Below are 17,761 nucleotides of genomic sequence, written 5' to 3'. Positions count from 1 at the left end.
TAAGAGACATATGAAGAAATGCCATCATCACTAATCATCAGAGAGATGCAAATTAAAACAACAATGAGGTATCACCTTGCCATCAACAAACCATCAAACAACAAGAGCTGGCGAGGGTGTGGAGAAAAGGGGACTCTAGTACACTGCTGGTGGGAATGCAGACTGGTGCAGCCACTATGAAAAACAATACGGTGTTACCTCAAAAAATGAAAAATTGAACTGCCATTTGACCCAGTGATCCCACTTCTAGGAATATTCCCTAAGAAGCTTGAAACACCAATCAAAAAGAATATATGTACCCCCATGTTTATAGCAGCACTATTTACAATAGCTAAGATCTGGAAACAGCCCAAATGTCCATCAGTAGCCAAATGGATAAAAAAGCTTTGGTACATATACGCAATGGAATACTATGCAGCTGTAAGATAGAAAGATCTCTTATCCTTTGAGATGGCATTGAGGGACCTGGAAGGTATTATCCTAAGCGAAACAAGCCAAACAGAGAAAGACAAATATCACATGATCTCACTTATTTGTGAAATATAATGAACATGACAGTCTGAGGAATGGGGTAGTCCCAGAGACATGTAAGTGGGGTACAGACTGATAATCCCCAGAAGAGGGGGTGGTGGGGGAGAGATAAACCACAGAACTTACATGCATATATGCATGAACAATGTATATGGACAGCAAAGCTGGGGACAGGGTGGGGAGGGAGAGGGAGGAGGGAATCAGTGGGGGCAAAAGGAGAAACATCTGTAACAAAAATAAATAAATTAATTATAAAACAAAATAAAAAAATAATTCACAAACTAAAAAAAAAAAAGAATATTTCTTGGGGAAAAAAAAAAGGAATTGAATTACAGCTAAAAGAACACTAATTTCAGTCCTGGCTGGGTGGGTGGCTCAGTTGGTTGGAGCATCATCCTGTACACCAAAAGGCCATGGGTTTTATTCCCAGTCAAGGCACATGCCTAGGTTTCAGGTTCGATCCCTGGTTGGGGCACGTATGGGAGGCAACAGATCTCTCTCTCTCTTTTTCTCTCTCTAAAATCAATTTGAAAAAAGAAAAAGAAAACTAATTTCAACTAATCCTTGCTACATTTAAATAAAAATAAATGCAAATGAGTTTCATACCTAAACGTCAAGGCATTCTGTTCCGCATGGACAATGTATCTGAATTTCCTTATTTCTCTGTCTTTCTGTTTGTCATCCATGTTTGGGAAGTCAGCATACTCAGATCCAACAGGAAAAGCATTATAACCACATCCTATGAAGTACATCATGCCTGTCCCATCACAATTTTGCTACAAAAGGGAGCAAAACAACAAAACTTAATTTTCAACATTCTGAAAAGGCAGCTTAGTATCATGATAACTTTGTATAATTAATTGCATTTTTTATGAAAAACAGCCATCAAAAAAAAAAAAAAATACATTATTAGATCCTCCAACTGCAGTGTGGTCTTGTCAAAGGTAAATTTCAAGAAGGCTGATCATCTATCTAACATATAATGTCAAAGCAGAATTGGTTTTAGCAGTTAATTAAATACTAGCTTGTCTAATTCACAGATTGTTTCACTTGATTCAGACATCTCTCTTGGAACAGGTAATAAGATACTGTGTGACAAAAATCATCCTTTCTTCTTTATTACCCCTTACCTTACTTCTATTACTATGTTTCATACATAGGTACTCAATACACGATTGATAATTTCATATATGCTCTGGGCTATCCTACTGGTTAGCAAGCCATAAATTTAAAAAATATTTTTAACAATTTCTGTTGTTAGGCTAAAAATGTGCTAATGTGATACAGTTGGAAAATTAAAATTTTACTTTCCTATAATCTTCAATAATTATTGAACCCCTATTGTATGTGTATATACTATCATAGGGCTTCTTACTTCATTGGTTCTTCTTTATTTTTACTGGTCAATGGCATATTAGGTATTAATATGAATGCTTTATCAATTATTAGAGTGATATATTTTATAAATCACAAGTATTTATAGTAGTTTGAAATATGCTATAATAAACCTCACTAAATTTCAATATATTATAATTACTCATGTGAAAGTATCAACAGATTCACTACTGTAGCAGCTTGACAAATTCGCTTATAGTGAGTGAACAAAAGCTTACAAATAAAATATTATTGCATTAATAATAAATTATTCTTGAGTTCTTACTAAATGTCTAACATCATGCTGAGTTTTATATGTTTTATTTCACTTAATCAATTTCCGCAATCTAGAGAGTAGCACTATCATTATTTCCATTTTGTGGATAAGAAATTAAAGCCAAAAGAGACTAAATGTGTCCAGGGTCATACGTAAGTAACACAGATGAAATTCAAGCCCAGGTTGCTTGACTCCAAACCCATGTCTTTCCATTTTGCCATGCTGTGTACACTATAGATAATTTAATTGGAAACTTCAGTTCTCCACATAGTAGTCGAAAACAATTAGATGTTAAGCCAAAGGCTGCTGAGCATTCATATAAACACAAATAAGAGCTCCAACCATAGGCCAGGCACTGTGCAAGGTGCTGGGAATCCAGTTGTAAACAAGACGGGTAATCCCTGCCCTCTGCAGAGGAACCTATTCTAGTAGGTGTTAAGAGTTGAGGTAGAGATAAGTAGTGTCAACAGATATTTTGAAGGTGGAATCCACATTACTTGGTGATTGGTTGGAAGTGTGGAGTAACAGGGAATGGAATGGTGACCACTGATGAAGAAACAGTTTAGCAGGGAAAATACTAGTTGTAATGGCTAAGACAAACTTCAAGGACTTATGAAACACCCAGGCAGAGAGTCAAATGATTTGTTGAAAAGTCTACTGAAGCAAAATTCAGGCTCCGATACCTGGTTACTAAGTACTATTTCTTAATTCTATGCTCTACTAATCCATCCCCATAATTCCAAGCCCTCATCACCTTTTTTATGAATGTCCTTATTTCCTGTCTAGCCCCACATCATTATTTTTACAATACAAACCTAAAGCAATCATTTTCCCAGTTAAAAGATTCTTGGATAGCACTATCCAATACAGTTAGCCACAGCCACATGTGATTAGAACAAAATGACCGGTGTGGTAAGTGTAAAATATACACAAGATTTTGAAGACAATACACCTCAAAATGCAGAACACTTTATTAATATTATATATGTCTTTTAAAAACAACATTTTCAATTGATTTTACTGGGGTGACACTGATTAAAAAAATTATACAGGTTTTGGGTGCACAATTCTACAGCACATTATCCGTACACTGTATTGTGTGTTCACCACCCCAAGTCAACTCTCCATTCATCACCATTTATTCTCCCTATACTCTCCTCCACCTCCTCCCACCCTGTCCCTCAACAGGCAATCACCACAATGTTGTCCAAGTCCAAGAGTTCTCCTTTTTTTCTCTTTTTTTGCAAATTCCCTCCACGACCCTGGTCCCCTCCCCCAACAGCTGTCAGCCTGCTCTCTATCTATGAGTCTATCTCTATTTTGTTTGTTAGTTCATTTTATTCATTGGATTCCACATATGAGTGAAATCATAATGTACTTGTATTTCTCTGACTAGCTTATTTCACTTAGCACAATGCTCTCCATGTTCATTCATGCTGTTGCAAAGGGTACGATTTCCTTGTTTTTAATTTTTGCCAAGTAGTGTTCTACTCTGTAAATATATCTCAGATTTTTTATCCACTTATCTACTGATGGACACTTGGGCTGCTTCCAACTCTTGGCTATTGTAAATAATGCAGCAATAAATATAAGGGTGCATGTATTCTTCTGAATAGGTGTTTCTATTTTCTTCAGATATATTTCTAGAATTGGGAACGCTGGGTCATGAGGCAGTTCCATTTTTAATTTTTTGAGGAAACTCTATATTGTTTTCCACAGTGGCTGTACCAGTCTGCATTCCCACCTTTTCTCCACATTCTCACCAACATTTGTTGTTTGTTGGTTTATTGATGTTAGTCATTCTGACAGGTGTGAGATGACATCTTATTGTGGTTTTAATTTGCATTTCTCTGAGGATTAGTGACATTGAGCATCTTTTCACATGTCTATTGGCCATCTGTAGGTCCTTTTTGAAGAAGTGTCTATTCAGGTCCTTTGCCCATTTTTAATTGGATTTTTTTTTTTTTAGTGTTGAGATTTATAAGTTCTTTATAAATTTTGGATATTAACCCCTTATCAGATGTATCACTGGTAAATATGTTCTCTCATTCAGTTATCTTTTCTTTTTTTTTTATTGTACATAAACTTTTTAGTTTGATGTAGTTGCATTTATTTATTTTCTCTTTTGAGTCCCTTGCCTGAAGAGATATATCAGAAAAAATTTTGCTATGAGAAATGTAAAAGATTTTACTGCCTATGTTTTCTCCTAGGATTTCTATGATTTAAAGTCTAACATTTAAGTTTTCCATCCATTTTGAGTTTATTTGAGTTTATTCTTATGTATGGTGTAAGAAGGTGATCTAGTTTCATTTTTTTGCATGTGTGTGTTCAATATTCCCACCATTTATTGAATAGACCATCTTTACTCCATTGTATGTTCTTGCCTCTTTTGTAAAATACTAATTGACTATAAAGACATGGATTTATTTCTGGGCTCTCTATACTGTTGCATTGATCTATATGTTTGTTTTTATGCCAGTACCATGATGTTTTGATTATTATGGACTTTTAGTATAGTTTGATATTAGGTAGCATGATTCCTTCAACTTTGTTCTTCTTCTTCAAGATTGCTGTGGCTATTTGGGGGTCTTTTGTGGTGCCATATAAATGTTTGGAAAATTTGCTCTAGTTCTGTGCAATACACCATTGGTACCTTGATAGGAATTGCACTGAATATACAGATTGCTTTATATAGTATGGACATTTTAATGATGTTAATTCTTCCTATTCAAAAACACGATATATGCTTTCACTTATTTGTATCTTTTTCCATTTCTTTCTTCAGTGTCTTATAATTTTCTGAGTACAGGTCTTTAACATTATTGGCTAAATTTATCCCTAGTTATTTTATTCTTTTTGAAGCAATCGTGAATAGGATTGTTTTCTTAGTTTCCCTTTCTGATAGTTAATTATTGGTGTATAAAAATGAAACTAATTTCTGGATATTTTTTTTATTTGCTGCTACTTTACTGAATTCATCTATGAGTTCTAGTAGTTGGTGGAATCTTTAGGGTTCTCTATATACAGAATAATGACATCTGCAAATAATGACAATTTTACTTCTTTCTTTCCAATTTAGATGCGTTTTATTTCTTCTTCTTGTCTGATTGCTGTGACTAGAACTTCCAGTACTATGTTGAATAAGAGTGGTGAAAACAGACATCCCTGTCTTTTTCCTGACCTTAAGTGAAAAGCTTGTAGTTTTTGCCCATTGAGTATTGATGTTGGCTGTAGGTTTGTCATACATGGCCTTTATTATGTTGAAGTATGTTCCCTCTATTCCCACTTTGCTGAGTTTTTATCATAAATGGGTGAATTTTATCAAATGTTTTTTCTACATTCTGATACATAGTTTTTATCCTTCAATATGTTTATATGGCTTATTACGTTTATTGATTTGTGAATATTATACCAACCCTGCATCCCTGGAATGAATCCCACTTGTTCATGGTGTATGATCTTTTTAAAGTATTGCTCGATCTGGTTCGCTAATATTTTGTTGAGGATTTCAATATCTATGTTCATCAGAGATACTGGCCTATAATTTTCTTTCTTCATACTGTCTTTATCTGGTTTTATTTATTTCTTTTCTTTTTTTTTTTAAAAAATATTTATTGTTGAATGTAGAATGCATTACAGAGGTTCCTCTTTTCCCCCCATTGACCCCCTTCTCCCCCCTCGTACCCCCCTCCTTCCTTTTCCCATACTATTGTCTGTGTCCATTGGTTATGCATATAAGGTCTTTGGTTTATTTCTTCCCACGCCCCCAACCCCTTTCCCTTTGAGGTTTGTCAGTCTAGCAATGAATTTGTACTTCTTAATGCTTTCACCTTTTTCACCCATTCCCCCAAACCCCCTCCCATCTGGCAACCAACAAAATGTACTCTGTATCTCCGAGAATGTTTCTGTTCTGCCTGTTCATTTTGTTTGTAGATTCCACTGTCGATAGATATGTATTCATTGCCATTTTGTTTGTTCATATATTTTATCTTTTTCTTCAAAAAGACCCTTCATCATTTCACATAATAACGGTTTGGTGGTGATGAATTCCTTTAACTTTTTCTTGTCTGGGAAACTCTTTATATGGCCATCAATTCTAAATGACAGGTTTGCAGGATAGAATAATCTTGGTTGTAGGTTCTTGCTTTTCATCACTCTGAATATTTCTTGCCACTCCCTTCTGCCCTGCAAAGTTTCTTTTGAGAAATCACCTGACAGCCTTATGGGAACTCCCTTGTAGGTAACTAGCTGCCTTTCTCTTGTTGCTTTTAAGATTCTCTCTTTGTCTTGAAACTTTTGCATTTTGATGATGATGTGTCTTGGTGTGGGCCTATTGGGGTTCATCTTTTTTTTTTTTTTTTTTAAAACAAAACTTTTTTTATTTTTTATTTTTAATCCTCACCCGAGGACATTTTTTCCATTTTTTGCACAGACAGAGTGGGAGGGAGAGAGAGGAAGAGAGAGAAAGGGAAACATCGATGTGAAAGGGACACATCGAGTGGCTGCCACGCGCACGACCAACCAGGACCGGGGACAAACTGCAACCGAGGTACATGCCCTTAGCGGGAACCGAACCCGGGTCTCTCCGGACCGCAGGCGGACGCTCTAACCGCTGAGCCAAACTGGCCAGGGCAGGGGTTCATCTTATTTGGGACTCTCTGTGCTTCCTGGACTTGTATGTCTGTTTCCTTCACCAAGTTAGGAAAGTTTTCTGCCATTATTGTTTCAAACAGGTTTTCTTTTTCTTGTTCTCACTCTTCTCCTTCTGGCACCCCGAAGATGCGAATATTGGCACATTTGAAATTGTCCCAGAGGCTCCTTACACTATCCTCGTGTTTTTGGATTCTTTTTTCTTTTTGCTGTTCTGATTGGGCGTTTTTTGCTTCCTTATATTCCAAATCGATGGTTTGCTTCTTGGATTTACGTACTCTACTATTGAATCTGTGTAAATTATTCTTTATTTCAGTTAATGCCTCCTTCAATTCTGACTGTGCATCCATCATTTCTGACTGGCCCTTTTTTATGCTCTTGAGGTCCTCACTAAGTTCACTGAGGTTCTCACTGAGTTCATTGAGCATCCTTATAAGCAGTATTTTGAACTCAGCATCTGTTAGGTTGCTTATCTCCATTTTGCTTAGTTCTTTTCTTGGGGTTTTGTTCTGTTCTTTCATTTGGGACCTGTTTCTTTGTCTCCTCATTTTGGCTGCCTCCCTGTGTTTTTTTTTTCTTCTGTGTATTACTTAACGAGAGGTATGGGGCTATCTGAGACCAGATGCTGCTCGTTTGAAAGAATTTAGGAAAAACCTGATGCAGGATCCAAGACAGGCCAATCCTATGGTTATGCAAGTGGCAACAGCTTCAGTGGACTTGAAAGTTGGGTGGGGCAGGCCCTCAGGGTGGGGCTACCAGTGTGAGCCAGGTTGCTGGAGTCCCAGATATGGCGGCTGTCTGCCGCCGCAGGGAAGGGCTCACCAAAGGAACAAAGGCCTCTGATAGCACATCTGTCCCAGAGAAAGTCCCCTCTCCAGCCCTCGCTCCAGTGCAAAACAGCTCAGTTCTTCCCTGTATGTCTCTGGCGCCCCTCGAGCTGCCTCCCCTCCAAGCTTAGAGGGAGAGAGTCCGATAAGTCCGTGCGCCGGCCCTTTAGGGAGCTGCCTGGGGCTCCAGCCGCTTCAGTTTCCTTGAGCCTCAGTTCCCGCTGGTTTTTCCAGCCAGAAGTTATGGGGATTCTCTTCCTGGCACTGGAACCCTGAACGGGGCACCAGGTGTGGGACAGGGACCCCTCAGTCCTCAGGGAGGACCTTTCCAGCCGAGGTGTCCTCCTGATTTTTATCCGCCACACGTGGGTGTGGGACCAGCCCATCTGCCTCCGCCCTCCTACCAGTCTGGATGTGGCTGCTGATTTAATTCCATAGTTGTAGGACTTCCATTCAGCTTGATTTCAGGCGGTTTTGAATGATGGTTGTTCTGTAGTTTAGTTGTAACTTTGATGTGCTTGTGGGAGGAGGCGATACCGCATTTACCTACACCGCCATCTTGACCGGAAGTCCTTTATCTGGTTTTAGAATTAGGATAATGCTGGCCTCGTAAGATGAGCTTGGGAGTGAATCTTCCCTCCTAAGTTTTCTGAAATGGTTTGAGGATAGGCGCTAGTTCTTTGAATGCTTGGTTAAATTCACCTGTTAAGGCATCTGGTCCCGAATTTTTGTTTGGGAGTTTTTTGATTACCTCTTCAATTTCATTAGTTCTAGTCTGCATTCCAATTCTCTGATTCTTCCTGATTCAGTTTTGGATGATTGTATGGTTCTTGTTCGTAATATTTTCTTATAATGCTTTGTATTATTTGTTGTCAGTTGCTACTTTTCCTTTTTCATTTCTGATTTTATTTATTTGGGTCCTCTCCTTTTTTTAATTATTTTTTTTTATTTTTATGAGTCTTGTTAAAGGTTTGTCAGTCTTGTTTTTTTTCCCCAAAGATCCAGCTCCTGTTTTCATTGATCTTTTGTATTGATATTTTAGACTCTATTTTTTTTTTTTTAATTTCTGGTCCGATCATTATTATTTTCTCCCTTTTTCTCACTTTGGGCTTTGTCATTCTTTTTCTAGTATGTTTAAGTGTAATGTTTGATTGCTTATTTGAAACGTCTTTGTTTCCTGAGGTAAACCTATAATGCTATGAACTTCCCTCATAGGACTCCTTTCTCTGTGTCCCATAGATTTTTGATTGTTGTGTTCTCATTCTCATTTGTTTCAAGATATGTTTTCATTTCTTCCCTCTTTATTAACCCATTCATTGTTTTTTAACATGTTATTTAGCCTCTATGTCTTTGTGTGTTTTTCAGTTTATTTCTTGTGATTGTTTTCTAGTTTCATACCATTATGGTCAGAGAAGATGCTTGATATAATCTCAATCTTCTTAAGTTTATTGAGACATGTTTTGTGTCCTAACATGTAGTCTAGACTAGAAAATATTCCATGTGCACTCAAAAAGAATGCATATTCTGCTGCTTTGGAGTGAAGTGCTCTAAAGATATCAATTATCTAGTGTGTTATTTGATGCCACAATTTACTTGTTGATTTTCTATCTGGTAGATCTATCCATTGTTGTCAATGGGGTGTAAAATTTCCTACTATGACTGTATTACTGTCAATCTCTCCCTCTATTTCCATATTTGCATATTTAAGTGTTCCTATGTTGGGTGCATACATGTTTACAAGGGTTATATCCTCTTGTTAGACTACTCCTTTTATCATTATATAATGCCCTTCTTTGTCTCTTATGATAATCTGTTTTTAAGTTTATTTTGTCAACTATAAGTTTTGCTACTCTATTTTTTTTCCCTTTCAATTTGCATGAAACATCTTTTCCATCCCTATACTTTCATTCTGTGTGTATCCTTCATTCTTGGGTGGCTCTCTTGTAAACAGCATATATATGGGTGTTATTTTCTTCCATTCAGCTACCCTGTCTTTTGATTACAGCATTTAAGTCATTTACATTTAAAGTGATCATCGATAGGTACACATTCGTTACCATTTAGTTCTTTTAACTATGTCCCTCTGCTTTTCTTCTCTTTCTCTTCCTCCTCCTTCTCCTCAAGCAGACACTTTAACATTTTTTTGTAATACTAGTTTGATGATAACAAACTCCTTTAGCTTTTTGTTGACTGGGAAGATCTTTATTTCTCCTTCAATTTAAAATGACAGCCTTGCTAGATAGAGCAGTCTTAGATGCAGGTCCTTGTTTTTCGTCATTTTAAATATTTCATGCCAATCCCTTTGGGCCTAAAATGTTTCTGTTGAGAAATCAGCTGTCATATGGGAGTTCCCTTGTAGGTAACTGTCTTTCTCTTTCAGCTTTTAAGATTCTCTTAGTCTTTAATCTTTACAATTTTAATTATAATGTGTCTTGGTGTGGGCCTCTTTTGGTCCTTCTTGTTTGGGACTCTCTGTGCTTCCTGGACTTCTGGGTCTTTTTCCTTCACCAGGTTGGGCAAGTTTTCTGTCATCATTTCTTCAAATAGGTTCTCGATTCTTTGCTCCCTGTCTTCCCTTTCTGGTACCCCTATGATACAGTTGTTGTTATACTTCATGTTTTCCCAAAGGTCCTTTAAACTATCCTCATTTTTTAAATCATTTTATCTTTTTGCTGCTCTGAATGGGTTTTTTTCTACTTTGTCTTCCAAATCATAGATTCAATCCTCTGCTTCATCCAACCTTCTGTTTATTCCTTCCAGTTGTTTCTCATTTCAGATATTGTATTCTTCACTTCTGATTTGTCCTTTTTTTATTGGTTCTATGTCCTTTTTCATGCTATTGAGCATCCTTATAACCATTACTTTGAACTCTACATGTGATAAATTGCTTGCCTCCATTTCATTTAGCTCTTTTTCTGGATATTTCTCTTATTCTTTAATTTTGGGCTGGCTTCTTTGTGTTTGTTTCTATGTATTAGATAGATCTGCTTTGATTCCCAGTCTTCATCGGATAGTCTTATGTAGTAAGTGTCCTATGGGTTCTGGTGGTACAGTCTTCTAGATCATCTGAGATGGGTTCTCTGGGAATGTCTCTTGTGTGGGTTATGTGGGCCTTCCCAGTGTAAGTGAGTCTTGACTGTTATTGGCCTGTTGTGCATGGGATAAACTCTCAGGCTGGCTGACTGTGAGGCTCAATCCCAGCCATGGCATGTGAGCTGCTATACAAGTGTTGACTACACAAAGCAGAATTTGCCTCAGCAGGGTTTTGTGCTTGCTGAGATCTCCCTTTGGATATATTGCTTGTGACACTTATTGGAACCTACTCTGTTGTTGTTTGAAGCTGGTCACTGGGTGTGTTGGTTCTGGGCCTCTTGAGAGGAATTCTTGTGCAGGTCAATGTCAGACATGGTCTGTGACTTGTCCTGGGAAACCTATTTGGAGCTACTAGTGATCCACAGTTTGTGGCTGCCTGTGCTGGGCCTGAGTGCATACTGGAAGGACCAAGCTATGTACCAAGGCTGGGTTTTACCAGCACCCAGTCTTGAGGCAGGTCAGCATAGTCCCAAGGCACACGGAGATCTGCCTCCACCTGCTTCTGCCTGCAGGCTGCCTATTGGACTAGTCTCAGAAAAAGCCTCTGGCTACTCATCAAGGTGTTAGCACCACAGGGTGGGGCAAGAGGAAGTCCAGAAGGTAGGGCTATTGCTTTCCCCCAGGTTGATGCTACATTGAGGGCAGTGCTTCATCCAAGAAAGATGGTGTCTGTGGTATGGGAGAATGACTCAGCACAAGAATCCTGGTGTCTGTCCCTTCAGCTCCCTCCCCAGAACCACAAACCGCAGACTCTCCTTATAGGACTATAGTCACTGTGAACAAAATTTTGTGCATTGGCCCTTTAAGAAGGTGGCTGTGTCTCTAGCCTTCTCTCCCTGGTGAACAGAAACCCCACTTTTCACAGCCAGATGTTATGTGGGCACCTCTTCTCAGCTCTGGTGCTCTGGGTTAGGGAGCCCATCTTGGAGTTTAGAGTTCACATTTTTCAGGGGAACCCCCAGCATCTGAGATATCCCTCCTGAACCTTAGCAGCCACCCACAGGAGTGGGGTCAGCCCTTTATGTGTCTCCGGCCTTCCCACCAGTCTCAATGTGGCTTCTTCTATAAATCCTTCATTATAAGGCTTCTTTTCATCTTGTCTTTGGTTGGTGTTTCAGGATAATTCTGCTACAGTTTATTTGTAACTCTAGTTTGATCCTGGAAGGAGGTGAGTGTAGCTTCTACCTAATCCATTGTCATCACGGATCCACCCAAAGTTCTGGAGTCCAAGATCAATGTGTTGGCAGGGTTGGCTTCCAGTCAGACCTCTCTCCTTGGTTTGTAGATGGACATCTTCTCCCTGTGTTTTCACATAACCCTCCCTCTGGCAGCCACTGTGGCACCCTCTCAGCTTTTCATACATATCTTATTAACAATATTTTATATGGATTACATGTTGAATGATATTTCTGGACATAGTAGATTAAAATATATTCTTAAAATTAATTCATGTTTTTAAAATATAGCTCCTATAAAATTGAAGATGAAATATATGGTTTGCTTTTTATTTCCACTGGTTAGCACTGCACTAAAGAATAAAGTCCAAACTCTCTATATGAAATACAAAGTTCTTCAGGGTCCAGACCAATTTTTTCTGCCACACAAGTGAACATAGTGCTCTGGACTGCAACATGCCAAAGCACTTGCATTTTCCCATTCTCTCTCACACCCCCTGCCTCTGCATGGTATCCTCCTAGTCCCACCCACTTGCTCTGCCTGATTAATTTCTACTCATTCTTCAAGATGAAGAACATCTTACCTCCTCCAAGAATATTTTACTCATTTCTCCAAGCAGAGTTAAGGTTCCTCCTATGTGCTCTCATGGTATCATGTTATAATCACACTTACATACAAGTTTCTTTTTCAGTTCTCTGTCTAGACTCCAGTAGGCCATGAAGGGCAGAAAATGTGGTCTCTAACTCCCCACTGTACACTGCGGCACAGTGCCTACCCTGTAGAAAGTGTTTAATAAATGTTTTCTAGATGAATGAATCTATCCAGAAAATTGTTGAGGGAATAAAGAAATGCTTATAGAACATAAAATCACCAATTCAAACTATTAATGCCAATGGGTCAATACAATATAATGTATATAAGGTTGAACTATATTTAAAGGAAATCAACGTTAAATGTTTAAAGAATTATTTTAATACTTACAGATTTTGTTTCTGCCCAAATGACTGCTCCAACTCCTATTTTATGATCCTCTGAAAGACAAATGACATTTAACAAATGACAGTAAAAAAACAACAATGATTTGTTAGTTTCAAAAATACATTTTTCTAAAAATAATAAAAATATATTTATTGTAACATACTTTCTAAACGTAGCAATAATTCTTGACATTTCACAAATTATAGAAAACCACTAAAATAAATACTTTTAAGCATTAAATATGGGGGATAGACACAAAATAGACAGTTTCACTGCTAACCCAGTCACATGTGACCTCTATGTGGAGATCATTGAAATGGCAGTGTGTGCCCAAAGTCAGGTCACTTCAGAGTTGTAACCAGAATAGAGTATAACTATTGATTCTCCACCAACAAGTCAGTTTCTAAGTGATTATTTCTAATAGATGATAAAATTTACCTAAAAACAAGTTTCTGAACTGATAAATTTAATGCAATACCTGTTCAAAATAATCAAGTCTGTCTTCTAGAACTTTTTTATACTCCAATCACGAAAAATACATTTCATGAAAATGCTCTTGCTAAGATAAATGTTCAGATTTATAATACAAACATAAACAATTATTTATGGGCTTTCATATATTAATATTGCTGGAAAGTCCATGAAAGGGATTTTGATTTAAACAACATGTTGTCTTTTCCTTGACCTTCATCATTTTCCTTTAGGGAGGGAAATAAGTCAAGTTAGTGACATGATGGTCATTTCTAAATCAACTGTAAGATTATAATTTTCTTGCAAAACCTAAATCTCTACGTGTAAATCTGTACTTCTTAAAACCATTAATAGAAACAGAAAATTCAAAAACCAAAATAGAAGTTCTACATATAAGGGATTGTCTTTTTCCTTCTACTAATACAGGGTGAGTTTCAAATTTCTAAAACAATTATACATTAATTATGAAAACCATAGTATTTTTCAAACTCTTAATAAGGGACTAATGTAGCAAAGTAGGTACATTTACACAGAGTAAGTGACAACCATCTGTGAACGTGCACTGGAACATTTCCATATTGGTGAGGATAAAATGAAACTGGGGCTTCACCCTACAATTTCCTTAAAATCAATCCTTCCAATGATAACATAGTTAAATACTTTTCTAGTAAAAGCACAAAGAAACTTTATTCCACTTATGCATTAAAACTAGGATACCTCATAAATAAGTTAATTTTTTAAAGTTATGCTACTATAATAAAATTCTCCAACTTCAGTTCAAGCAAGCTCAGGTTTTTAAAATTATATTGCAAAACATTTGCATAATTTATTTTAAGCCCCTTTTAACATTATCTCACTTTTACCTTAAAGGTAAAGCAGATAAAATATTCTTTTCTAGATGAGAAAACAGGCAAAGAAATTAAGTGATTAAAATTGAACCCTCTGGACCCAACCTATTTGCCTTTCCTCTACCCCTCCCTTTGATATTAAGAATTTCATAACAAACATTTCCCTTTATTGAATGCCTGAGTATACAGTGGGGAGGGAAAGAGAAGTCCCTATATTCATGAAACTTACAGTCTGTCTAATGAGGGAGGAAGACAGGAATGAGGAAACACCTATGTGCTGTGCTGTGCAGGAAAGTAATACAATGCTGAGGAACAGAGTGTATGGGAAGAGGGCTTACTCTACAGAGTGGAAATTGTCATGAAAGGTATTTTGGTGTAACAAAAGTATTGTTCCTTCTAAGACCTTCAGAATAAAATATGTGGGAAAAGAATATAATTATGGCTTTATGATAATTTCTAAGGTAAGTAGCAGAAGTTATGAACATAAGAATATATTTGCCTACAACACCAAAACCTTTACTGGAAGTAAAATTGTACTTAATACATGCATAACTCTGAAACAAAAAATAAAAAACTAAATAGAAATTCTTCATATTAAGAGCCTACTTTTCCTGCCACCTACACTGACAATTTTTCATGGTGTGTTTGTGTGATCTCAGGAACTACTCTTTGTCTGTCTGAGGACAGACTACACCTTGACAAGAAGGGGGGAGTGTGATTTTCCACCAGCGTGCAGCTCTACTGCCTATCTGAGGTTAGTCATACATGAGAATATTCTTTACTATGTATATTTTAAAATCAAAATGAAATTTCATCCCTGTTAGATGGAGTAGATTTCACCTAGCTCCAAGTTTGGCTAACAGATTAGTTTCTCAAAAATTTTTTCATGTCTGTAATTTTTATAGAAATTGCTCTGGTCATTCACAGTATCTTCTCTGTACACTCTAGAAGGAAAGGGCAATTTATAATCACTGAGCCAAATTCCTGAGACTCTGATCACTAAAAGTCAGGTAACTATGGTTCTAGAACCCAGGCATGGTTATTTTAGCTCCCAATTCTGTGGTCATGTCAGGGTTTGCCCATGTGGTCCATAGGCCACTTGCATCAGAATCACTGGCTGCTTATTAAAAAGGCAGACTCCTGTCTCCCACAGAAATGCCCTAAATCGACCTCTCCATGGAAGGTGGGCAAACACAAGAATCTGCAATTCTCAGGAGAATTCCCTCTGTTAAAAATTGAGAACTGGAAGTGGGGTACAGACTGACAATCCCCTAAAGAGGGGGCGGGGGGGGAGATAAACCACAGAACTTACATGCATGTATGTATGAACAATGGACATGGACAACAAAGGTGGGGACAAGGTGAGGAGGGAGGGGGAGGGAGGAATCAATGGGGGGAAAAGGAGAAACATCTGTAACAAAAATAAATAAATTAATTTAAAAAAGTTGAGAACCACCGGGTTATAATTTGAAACATTAAACTTTCTTGGCTACTCCAACCTACTTTTGTCACCAACACTGTGGTTCATGAGGGAGGTATAATACTCAGCTTTGGAAAATGCCTAATCTAATGGGAAAACAGGTCCCGAAAAAAGAGATTAAAGAAATCACACTTAAACCATGTAGATAAGATGTAATGCCCTCTTAACTCTCCCCCCGCCCCACCGCCAAGAGCCGAAACAAATTTTGTCACTTTTTTGCTACCTCAAAGTCTTATGGAAACATACTTTTAATGACAACTCTGTGGATCCTATTTATTCTTCATTCAAAAACCAATTACTGAACACACACTTTCAATTAGGTTTAAAAAACTCCATTAGAAGTTTTATAATTCGAAGATGGCAGCGTAGGTAAACGCCGTATCACGTCCTCCCACAACCACATCAAAGTTACAACTAAACTACAGAACAACCATCATTCAAAACTGCCTGAAATCAAGCTGAATGGAAGTCCTACAACTACGGAATTAAAGCAGCAGCCACACGAGACTGGTAGGAGGGGCGGTGGCAGACGGGCTGGTCCCACACCCACATGTGGCGGATAAAAATCAGGAGGACACCTCAGCTGGGAAGGTCCCTGTCCCACACCAGGTGCCCCGCTCAGGGTTCCAGTGCCAGGAAGAGAATCCCCATAACTTCTGGCTGGAAAAACGAGCGGGAACTGAGGCTCAGGGAGGCTGAAGCGGCTGGAGCCCCAGGCAGCTCCCTAAAGGGCCCGCGCGCGGACTGATCGGACTCTCTACCTCTAAGCTTGGAGGGGAGGCAGCTCGAGGGGCACCAGAGACATACAGGGAAGAACTGAGCTGTTTGACACTGGAGCGAGGGCTGGAGAGACAGCTTTCTCCGGGACAAACGTGCCATCAGAGGCCTTTGTTCCTCTGGTGAGCCCTTCCCTGGGGCGGCAGACAGTCTCCATATCTGGGACTCCAGCAACCTGGCTCACACTGGTAGCCCCACCTTGGTGACTCCCTGAGGCCCCACCCCATCCCACCCAACTTTCCAGCCCACCCAAGCTGTTGCCTTTTGCTTAACCATAGGATTGGCCTGTCTTGGATCCTGCATCAAGTTTTCCCTAAATTCTTTCAAACAAGCAGCATCTGGTCTCAGATAGCCCCATACTGCTCGTTAAGTAATACACTGAAACAAACCCAGGGAGGCAGCCAAAATGAGGAGACAAACAGGTCCCAAATAAAAGAACAGAACAAAACCCCAAGAAAAGAACTAAGCAAAATGGAGATAAGCAACCTAACAGATGCTGAGTTCAAAATACTGCTTATAAGGATGCTCAATGAACTTAGTGAGAACCTCAGTGAACTTAGTGAGGGTCTCAAGAGCATAAAAAAGGGCCAGTCAGAAATGATGGATGCACAGTCAGAAATGAAGGAGGCATTAACTGAAATAAAGAATAATTTACACAGATTCAATAGTAGAGTACGTAAATCCAAGAAGCAAACCATCGATTTGGAATATAAGGAAGCAAAAAACGCCCAATCAGAACAGCAAAAAGAAAAAAGAATAAAAAAAAAATGAGGATAGTGTAAGGAGCCTCTGGGACAACTTCAAGCGTGCCAACATTCGCATCTTGGGGGTGCAGAAGGAGAAGAGTGAGAACAAGAAAAAGAAAACCTGTTTGAAACAATAATGGCAGAAAACTTTCCTAACTTGGTGAAGGAAACAGACATACAAGTCCAGGAAGCACAGAGAGTCCCAAATAAGATGAACCCCAAGAGGCCCACACCAAGACACATCATCATCAAAATGCAGAAAGTTCAAGACAAAGAGAGAATCTTAAATTCAGCAAGAGAAAGGCAGCTAGTTACCTACAAGGGAGTACCCATTAGGCTGTCAGCTGATTTCTCAAAAGAAACTTTGCAGGGCAGAAGGGAGTGGCAAGAAATATTCAGAGTGATGAAAAGCAAGAACCTACAACCAAGATTACTCTATCCTGCAAAGCTGTCATTTAGAATCGATGGCCATATAAAGTTTCCTAGACAAAAAAAAGTTAAAGGAGTTCATCACCACCAAACCGTTATTATGT

At 38.3% G+C, this 17,761-nt stretch overlaps 1 protein-coding gene across 2 annotated transcripts in view; it reads right to left on the bottom strand.

The window, feature by feature from the left end:
* Positions 1 to 17,761, bottom strand: part of CDADC1 (cytidine and dCMP deaminase domain containing 1) — a 97,388-nt gene that overhangs the window by 46,260 nt on the left and 33,367 nt on the right. For both annotated transcript variants that reach the window (XM_036250058.1, XM_036250057.1), the window contains exons 6-7: positions 12,910 to 12,959; positions 1,138 to 1,307 (exon numbers count right to left, since the gene is read on the bottom strand). In XM_036250058.1, coding sequence (XP_036105951.1) covers positions 1,138 to 1,307; positions 12,910 to 12,959 — 220 coding nt within the window. The remainder of the gene's footprint in view (positions 1 to 1,137; positions 1,308 to 12,909; positions 12,960 to 17,761) is intronic.

The sequence above is a fragment of the Molossus molossus genome, unplaced genomic scaffold (genome assembly GCF_014108415.1).
Source record: "Molossus molossus isolate mMolMol1 unplaced genomic scaffold, mMolMol1.p scaffold_m16_p_9, whole genome shotgun sequence".
NCBI lineage: Eukaryota > Metazoa > Chordata > Mammalia > Chiroptera > Molossidae > Molossus > Molossus molossus.
This window is presented reverse-complemented; position numbering and strand designations above follow the sequence as displayed.